Source organism: Wasmannia auropunctata, unplaced genomic scaffold (assembly GCF_000956235.1).
Source record: "Wasmannia auropunctata unplaced genomic scaffold, wasmannia.A_1.0 LD336022.1, whole genome shotgun sequence".
In the NCBI taxonomy this organism is placed as follows: Eukaryota; Metazoa; Arthropoda; class Insecta; order Hymenoptera; family Formicidae; genus Wasmannia; species Wasmannia auropunctata.
This window is the reverse complement of record NW_012026868.1, coordinates 700,669-710,588: the sequence shown is the minus strand read 5'-3', so window position 1 is coordinate 710,588 and position 9,920 is coordinate 700,669. Positions and strand designations below refer to the sequence as shown.

General features: G+C 37.6%; 1 protein-coding gene and 1 long non-coding RNA gene across 2 annotated transcripts in view; one reads left to right on the top strand and one right to left on the bottom strand.

Moving 5' to 3' along the window:
- Positions 1-6,484, bottom strand: part of LOC105453084 — an 18,404-nt gene extending 11,920 nt beyond the window's left edge. Inside the window, exons 1-4 of the mRNA XM_011694784.1 lie at positions 6,470-6,484; positions 5,824-6,364; positions 2,649-2,656; positions 1,742-1,887 (exon numbers count right to left, since the gene is read on the bottom strand). Coding sequence (XP_011693086.1) covers positions 1,742-1,887; positions 2,649-2,656; positions 5,824-6,364; positions 6,470-6,484 — 710 coding nt within the window. The remainder of the gene's footprint in view (positions 1-1,741; positions 1,888-2,648; positions 2,657-5,823; positions 6,365-6,469) is intronic.
- On the top strand, positions 846-1,731 carry LOC105453075. The gene is made up of 2 exons (XR_974818.1): positions 846-976; positions 1,066-1,731. It is a non-coding gene; the product is annotated as an uncharacterized LOC105453075 (long non-coding RNA).
- Positions 6,485-9,920: the final 3,436 nt, after the last annotated feature.

Genomic DNA, 9,920 nt, shown 5'->3' with positions numbered 1-9,920 from the left:
CGTGTGCTCTTCCGATCTACTAATTGCTTAAATTTTGGCAATTACTAAATTGCTACGCTAACTCGCCCGTAAGGCTGTTGGTCTTTAAGAGTATCTCGTCGGTGATACAAATAAACAAACATTAAAAAATTTCAATTTTTCTGGAGAAAATTCATTATCTCCGAAAGTTCTCAGTTTCCACACAAAGATCTTCCTCAAGGATTTTTGGCTGATTACGAATTCGCGATCAGATCCCGACATTCAAGATAGTGGACTTAAATTCGAAAAACGATGCAAATGTCATGAAAATGTATTTCTGGGGGTTCTTGGGATCGCTGATTACGAATCCCTGGTCAGATTTCGGAAATACAAGATAGCGGATCCAATATGGTAGACCCGAATTTGAAAAACGATGAAAATCTTATGAAAATGTATATCCGGGGGTTCAGCGATTTTACACTAGATCAGCACTGTTTTTCGGATTATATAGTCGCCATATATTGGATCCGCCATCTCGAATTTCGGGAATCTGATTACGGATTCGTAATCAGTGATCCAGAGAACCCCCAGAAATACATTTTCATGACATTTGCATTGTTTTTCAAATTTAAGTTCGCCATCTTGAATTTTGGGAATTTGATCACGGATTCGTAATCAGCGACTCCAAGAACCCCTAGATACACATTTTCATAAAATTTGCATTGTTTTTCGAATTCAGATCCGCCATTTTAAATTTTTAAATTTTGACTTCAGATTCGTAATTAGCAACCTCGAAAATTCCCGAGTACTAATTTTCTAGTTAATCGTAGGTAAGGAAAAATGTATGCTTCAAAGGGTTAAGACGGTTTTGAAATAAGAACAGACTATGAATCCGGCCTTAAAAACGAACATTCATAAGAATGTTATCCTCTTTATCGATTGATACGTAAACAGATTAGAATGAATTATTAATAGAAAAAAAATGAGATTGTGAACAAATGTGAGCTAAGCTCTTCAGGTATAATATGTATCTAAATAAAAAGCGAAGAAATTATTAATTTAGTTTCTGTTGCTCGTGAAAATAAATAGAGCAATTTATTGATCCAGCATGCACGAGCGCGTTTCGAGCGCCACGCATATGTATACACTTCGAATCAGCAATCAGCTGTGATAACATGGCGGACATGCTGTTTATCACTCGGTCGATTTAAATTAAGACACTAGGGATCCAGAAACGGAGCCGCGACAGTTATTTGCATACACGGGCAGCGTAAACGATGGTGGCGCGTGTTAACTTGGATTTTTAATAGACACGAGAGCACATTGCCTTTACCTACTGCGTAAGTATATCAACCATGGCAGAAAAAAGGTTATATGAGCAACTAGTGTTTACAGTAATTAATTCATTCTATTAACGTTTGCTGCATATCACAAATATCTATCATTTTTCTCTTAAAGAAATTAGACTTTCATCCTGATCCTTGTATGTAAAATCTAATCACTGCGACACAAATCATTTGTATAGTGCGTAGTTAATTATAAATTAATGGCATTGATTATAACCTTTTACAAGACAAAGAATACTGCAATTAGTGAAAATTAATAGAGAGAATTTTGGTATGGTATATAAGATTCGACAAAGAGAATCGAAGATAATTGTGATATCAATGCAATTTTGAGAAATAATAATACAGACAGAGAAACATATTCGGTAGAATTGTTTTGTAAGGATATTTTTCTAATTATGTTATTAAACTATGAGGATGTAAAAAAGGAAAATAACCTGACGATCTCTTCCGGGAAACAACAGTTAATAATTGTTATGTATTCCGAGAGGGTGGTACCAGGATCAGCTTGAATTTCTTGTACCTTTTTCAAGCCGCCAGATGTTACGAACAGTCTTCTCGCCCTCGCATCATTCGGCAAAATCTGCGCATGTAAAAACATAACATTAATGAGTCGAACAAGCAAAATCAACTGAAGTATTTACTAGAGAATTACATCGTCCGTTTCTTATGACAAAAAAGTCCAAGTTCCACGAAAATAACTCGTTGACTTGTGAGACATGTATTTTAAATAGAGATTTACATTTATTTGTTTTTTTTTATAATTTGATGCTTTTTGACAATAGACTAAATAATATCAACATAATTTTAATTTGTAATTTAGTGTTAGGACATTAAAAAAGACTTAATGTAAGATTCAAATTGTTTGCATTGTATTTATATCATTATATACTTATGTGTTATTATCTACATTATTCAGTACTTAGATATTGCTTTGTTTTTATGCTCTTTTATTTCAATTTTGATTTTAAGCTACAAGCCTACTTCCTGTTTATTATTTCAATGAAATGATATTTTAATACTTGCAACTCTCTCGGATAGCAATCAGTCGAGAACAGACTTTGAAGCGTGTTAAAAATTTTTTGTCAACAGAATACCAGCAGAAATATAACAGAATCTGCTAACAGAATATAATAACAAAAATTAAGCAGACTCTGCCGTAACCCTTTAAATAGTGTTCCACTTAAATGTTTACAGAATGACATAATTTGATTTCTACTGGCAGCAATTTGCTATCAGATGATATTGATAGGCTTTACCAGCAAAACACAGACAGATGATACCGGATCTGTTGTCAATATCTGAACAAATTTGCTGTCAATCTACGGGCAGTTATTTGCTTACTGATAGACGTTACGGCAGAGACTCCGTGCTGTGCAGAGATATGCTGCCGGACATGCAGAATCAGAAATACGGCGTAGGAAACATTATTAGAGATCATCTTGTCATATGTTGCAACGGCACCTAAGAATAAGGCTTCTGAAACCTGACCTGCACTATCCGAGAGTGCATTCTATTCTTTTCACCTTGTGCTTCTAGTGAATCGATGCAGGCCAAACAAGATGTACTTAAGTTAATGTTTATTTGGAATGTATATTCGGAATGGCCGCTAACTTAAGTGCGCGTGCATGTGTGTGCGCGTGAATGTCTGTGACTATACAGGGTGAGGCGCTTAAAACAGGCCACCTGTATAATTTCTAAGGTTTGAGATATCAGATTGAAATTTATAGGATAACAATGGCATCATGAAATCTATTATTTAACTTTGAAAACACCAACTTCAATCTTCCAGAGGGAAGCGGGGAGGGGAGAGAGGGATTGAAAATTTTAAATGGTACACGGAGAGAATTTTTTTAAAAATTTACCCTGCAAATCATGTTAATTATGGGATAATATAGTATTTAGACAAATTTTACTGTGCACTACAATAAGATTTCGCAATAAAATTTATTGTAGTGCACAGTAAAATTTACCTAAATACTATATTGTCTCACAATTAACATGATTTTCAGGATAAATTTTAAAAGAAAATTCTCTCCGTGTGTTTGATATAATAATAAAATGCGATAATAAATCTCATTCCAAATGTGAATAATATGCGTCACATAAAAAGATAAAAAAAATAGCAAGTGTCTTTAATAACACCATCATAATGTTATTAAGAAATTGTAGATACTAATTTCGCAGAAACATCTCTCGTGTTCTCTTATCGTGTTTTTTTTTACCAATAATAAAATTTAGAAACGACGATTATTGAAATGATGATAGTCGATTGTAGCAACTAGTGGATGCGGTCAAACACACGCGCATTACAGACACGAGTCAATATTAACTTGATATTTTTGCCGCGCCATTAGAGTCAAACAAACGCAATGTAAATTGCGCGATACAGTAGCGTATGATTATTTGCCATAAATAGCGATGAAGCACGTGCGCGAGTGTATGTCAACCGCGCGTCTCTATGTGCACCCTTCACGGAGCAGCTCAAAAAGGGCGCGAGTGTATAATGAAAATACCGCACTATATATGGAGTATAAAATAGGTACGTACCCGGCCAATTCACATATTAGCGCGTCGAACGTTTGAGATATCAAACAATATATTAATAATATCTCCGACGCATCATCACGAATCACGGTTCGCATATGATAAATTTTCATACGTCAAAGGGATTTCCATAAATAACAAGAAATTCAGCCCGACGATGAAAATTGTTATGTTCCTTTAAATGATAGAACTTATTCAAATAATTAGCGCGAAAGTGGCTGTAATTCGAAAAAAAACTCATACAGCGTTTTCCGCAATTAAAATTGACTCTTCGTTCTCAATCATGCGAGTAATTTTCCGCAATGACTGTCCCCCCTGTTGCGCGACGCAACATGCCGTGCATCGCCACAAAGTCGGTATCAACTAATTAGCAACGCGCTAACGTCGCACTCGAGCGGCACGGTGCGCGGCGACGTGGTCAAAGGGCATCGTTATCTCTGCACCGAACTACGCGGGAAAAAAAACAGAGCCAGAAAGAGAGAGAGAGAGAACAGAAGGGGGAGACTTTTCGTGTGTCTCCAACCCCTTTTCTCTTTGGCAATCAAACGAAAATTAGCCAGCGAAAAGCGAGCGAACTGACCATCGCGCGCGCGCTTTTTCGCCGACGGTTAATTTGCAAGGAGAAAACGTACGATTTCTCACGAGGTTGCCGGGTTTGGCTCGTACTTTTATCTTGGGAAAGATTATTTCTATCTTATACTTTTAATGATAAAAAGAAATATGAATCATTTTTCAAAGAGTCATCAAAAACAACAGTTTGTTTAAAAATAATCAGTAAAATAGAGCTATTTCACATCCCTCATATAATGATGCTTAGCACAAACGGAATAAACTAGATTATTCCATTCAGAAAGACAAAAGAAAATTTATACAGCTATCAGAAATAAGCACAAATTAAAAAAAAAACAATTCAAATTTTACAGCAATCACAATCAATAAGTATTTCTTTCATAATAAAATAATAAAAAATCAAATATTTTACTACATATTTTATGCGCTTAGATAATCTTTTAAACAATTTGTTTAAAATTAAATCAAATCTGACCTAAATTTTTCAGAGAATTTATTTATATCGTATAATACTATTTAAAATGACAAATAATCTCGGCGACGCGAAGGAAAGAATACGTTGAAAAGCATAGAAAAAGCGGGCGGCGGCGACGCGACCGAGGAAAAATGGATGGCTCTATCTTTCGGTAATTAAGACAACGGCGAAAAATAAACAAACGCACCGTAGAAGGAAAAAAGAAAAAGAGAAAGAGAGAGGGGGGAGGGTAGGACAAGCCTTCCGCATGCGTAAACGCGTCTCTTCAGGGATGTTCCGTGGCACAGCTGTTACGTTGCCCGGGGGCTCAAATAAACGACTTAGGTAGATTAAGCACACAAATCTCGATGATTCCGCTCTCCTGGTGTAGCCGGCTTTAACCCGGCCCGTACGTCGGGGTCAAGGCGAAAAAATATACGGATTGTCCACCCCGACCGCCCGCGACTCGAGAAAGATCGAGCGTTCTCAAACAATACGGCATGTGTGTTTCCTTCTTATCTCGTAAGATATACGCGGTATGTTTTGAAAATTTCGGATACGCAGCTGGGTTTGTTTAACAGGGAGAATGTTTATCGTAAACGGAGAAAATCCGCGTGTTTGTCTCTGAGATTTATATCGATTGGGGGTTGACGTGAAGATTTCAGTGACATTTTATGCTTTTCTCGAAGCGACGTCTCATTAATGTATTAACAAAGCTCAGCGAGTAACCGCGTGTTAAGAAACTAATATTAAAATCGCGCGAAGAACAGAGAGAAACGATCAATACAAATGATCAAATATTGAGCATAGGTAATTAGAAGCGGGAAAGGTCAAACATACAAGTGTGTTAAAAGTTCAAACACGAGACTAAATTTGCACCGACATCGTATTGATCATTATCCACTCTTGGGAAAGTAAGCAAGAGAGCATGCATATAATTGGACTCACGTCTATACGGTCGTCCCTCCTCCGGAGTGGATCGCTCGGTGTTCTCGGATCCCGGTGTGGCGTTGGCGTCGCGGTCTTCCTCGTCGGGAGTTGCACCACGATTCGGCACGGAACCGGTACCGCCGGTACCGGTAGGCGAACGGCTCGCGGAACCGGCCGGACTTTGCGGCCCGCCGACTTCCTGGCCGGCCGCGGCGGCGGCGGCGGCGGCCGCGGCGGCCGCCGCACCGGATACAGACACCACCGCACCCCCGCCGGCGCCCGATAGGGACGTGGGCGAGAACATGTTCGACATGCTCGAGAGCGAGCCGATGCTGGGTAGGCCGCCGTTCCCCGGCACCGCGCCGTTCCCGGTCTCGACCTTGAGGCACTTGCTGGGGGGCGCGAACGCGGACGGCACCAAGGGTCGGAAGCCGCCGAAGGGCAGTCTATGATCGAGCGGATGCAGGAATTGCGGCGGCAGATGCAGCATGTGATGCAGCCCGTAGCCCAGCGATGCCGCCGTGCTGAAGGGCACCTGCAGATCTTTCGAGTCGGTCACCTGGAACAAACGGAGGGCAAAAAGGATTAGTAAAAAAAAAAGGTTAACCGAATGATTCTTGGAGCATCATAAATGTGACGGTTAAATATTAATATACAGATTTACTTTTTGTATCAACATCGTGAACCAACATGAAAGCGTTATAGGGATTAGTAAAATAAAAATGTTATAATATGTGTATTTCGTACGAACAGCTTCTTTAGTTAATTTTCAGCCATCATTACTTAACAGCTGTTAATTGGTTAATTAAGCGAATGGATGTATGATAAATATGTAATATATGAAAGAAAGAAAAAGAGAAAGTAAAATGTGTCCAAATATAAATTTTATATGACCTATCAATTGTGTTATTATATAATTATAGAAGGAAAGAACAGGATATTTTTGAAATTAGAGTATTCGGATATTCTAATTGAAATATTAATAGTGTTGCATCCAAACGCAACAATATAATATGTTTAAACATTTTGTAATTTTATTTTCTAATGATATATAGACTTTTCATATTTAATTTTTAAAATTGTACAGTCAATTTTACAATCGCTGGTTATAAGCTGTACGTCTTTAATCTCTAATTTCCTATTAATTTCAGTGGCATTTACAAAAGGCATCCTGACGTTTACTCCCGTTTCGAGAAACCGCCCCTGATATTATCAAACTCGACAGGATAACTTTATTCCGCGTATACGCGACGAGAGAAAAAAATGTTTGAATCGCGTAATTCGATAGCTCATTTGCAGTATGAGGGTATTTCCGCGCTTTCAGCTACGTCTGAATGGCATATAATATCAAAGCAGCGTGGTGGTATACTGTTAATAACGCGAAACCACTGTGTTATAATAATCCGTCAAAACCTGAAGCTCTTCTCCCCCACGGCCCCCCTCCCCCTCCCCGTACCACCCCCGGTGTACCGGTTGTATCATTCAATTCGCCGTGATTGACGAGTCTATTAAGCCGCATACTGAATGCTCGGCTGAAGCATCTACGCGTTGGATTTTGTAACATTTATAATGCCAGAATTATCGGATCGTATTAAACGTGGCCAAAGTAATAACGGTGCATTGTATTTCCTATGCCTCGACTTGTCGAAAAACGCAATGACGCGAGTAACATGCGAGTGTTTCAACGCGTAATTACGCAAGAGTACTTCATATGGCGTAACATCATATTTCAAAAATATTCAAAAAGTCATTTCTAGAATTCGTTAAATAGAAAGAAAATATTGTTATGTTTACGGTGTTTTGTAACAGTCCAAAAAATTTAGCTTAAAAAAAATTATTCGCATTACTTTTATTATTTTGAATATTCCAGGATTATAGTTGCGATGTTTTTTTCCCATTTGAAGTTTTAACAGGATTGATTTTTTTCTTAATATTAACTTGGAAAATTTGTTATCGCAGTTTTCGCGATGGTTGCAGAATTATTATATTGTCAGTATCGAACTCGTCTCGAATTATTATATATAAAATCGCAAAGTGTTACTCGTCACTCCGCGCGACTATAAGGGAACGTTACGGAAGTACGAAATGATTTCATCGACGAGAACGGACAGCTGGTTTCCGGATAAACATTTCATTCGGCCGATAATGACGCGGGCGATGAGTTACACGCGCGGGTATTAGTGCGCCGCGATTAGTTTATTATTCTTTTATACACGGGGAAATGAGGTTCGCGTTCGCCGGCCCGGCATATTTGCGCCCGCGGTCCAATCAGTGATTTATTAGGTATTCATTATTATTTTAATTGCGGTCCCGGCCCTTTTTTCGCGATCGGTGTCGCGCGACGCAGGTCGCTTGCATATTTGCAATAATCTTTTATTTTTTTTTCCTGCCCCCCCCCCCTCCACTCGCTTTCGCGAGCGGTTATATAACACGAGCGTATTTTGTCACCGCGCCACCACAATTAGGTTCGCCCCGAAATTATCTCATTTTTTAACGATGCTGAATTTTGATGCAACCCATTCTCTCGCTGTCCCCCTCACTCCATCGCTATCCGTATCTACCGTTCCGCATCTGCACGCGTTATCCGGACCCGATTGATGTCCCGCACGTATGAAAAATATTCAAGCATTTAAAAACGCTGTGGAATACGCTTATAATTAACCGCGACGCCCGTTCGTTAAATATTTGCGGCAATCACAGTTATGAGATAGAAATGTATGCAATATAAAATTGTATTTAAAAGAGTCTTATTATTATCGGAAGTTTAATAACGGTATTTTCGGTAATTCGTTATCGATACGCGCGTGTTTTGATTGCGCTATATAAAATTTGAAAACAGCTATAAGAAAATTACAAAAGCCGATGTCACATTTTAACATAATAAAATATCATTATATAATTTAACAATCAATTTTATTTTCTTTGAAGATTATTAAACAATTCGCAGCTGCTCCGTGAATAATATAATATAATTCGTTAAGTTCTCACAGATGGTTGAGATCGTGTCAAAATACTTACTGCATCCCACTAAAAATTTTATTTTCCTTTTCTTTTAATGTTATACTCTACATAGTCAGTGATGCACAATCTATATAATATGTTTCTCTTAATTTGTTTACTTCTATTTTTAACAAATATATACACATATAAAACTATATATATACTATATATATGCTATATATATATACTATATATATAAAACTAATATATATATATAACTATTTGATTTATAGTTTAACTATTTGACTAATTAGTGTGACGCGCGCGCTATTTAACACTTCTTACTTTTTACTAATTATTCGACTAATAGGCTTTAATTTTTTTTTAGACTTATATTTTATTTAAATTTTTAAAAATATTTTTTGTATTCTTTTTACTTTATAAATATCGTTCGTAAATGAACTTGTTGCCTAAAACAAGGCAACAATTTGTTCGGCGGAAGAAAGTTGTGCATCATTGACTTGATACTAATTGTTATTCGAGCATTCACATTTACACACACGCACACAACCAAATTTCTATTCATTGCGTGCATTAATTAGTATTCGCGTATATAAAGCGGCACAGATATGCAAAGCGAGATGGAAGTAACTCGAGCAGTTCCGACGGGGCTCATCGAAATCAACGCCAGCAATTATTTTTTTTTTTTTTTGTTTATTTTGTACATATTTCAAGTTGCATTTCTGGCAAATAGTGACGTATGTTACCGTCAAATACGATACGCTCGAATTACCGTAGTGCAGTTTCGTTCTGCATGATACAAGCGTGAAAGTAATTTAACCCTCCAAGTTCTCCAATAAATCTCCTTCGTCGATTTCAATATGGTTAAAAAATTACACGAACCATTATCCATTTTCTTACATAATTAATTACGCAACGTCTATCGTGAGCAATTCATGATAAATATATAGATGTATCAAGTTCAATCGAGCGCACTCAAAATTAAAGTGACATATCTCGAATGATTGAGTTTATATGTTCACACAATGACATTTTCTTTTTCGTAAAAAACATGAGAGTCTTCGAGTGTCGAAAATCGGAATCTTTATCGGAGAGACAAGGGGTTAAATCGCGTTTCAGCGCGTGTTGCGCAGGTGAGCGAAACGCAGCGTAAA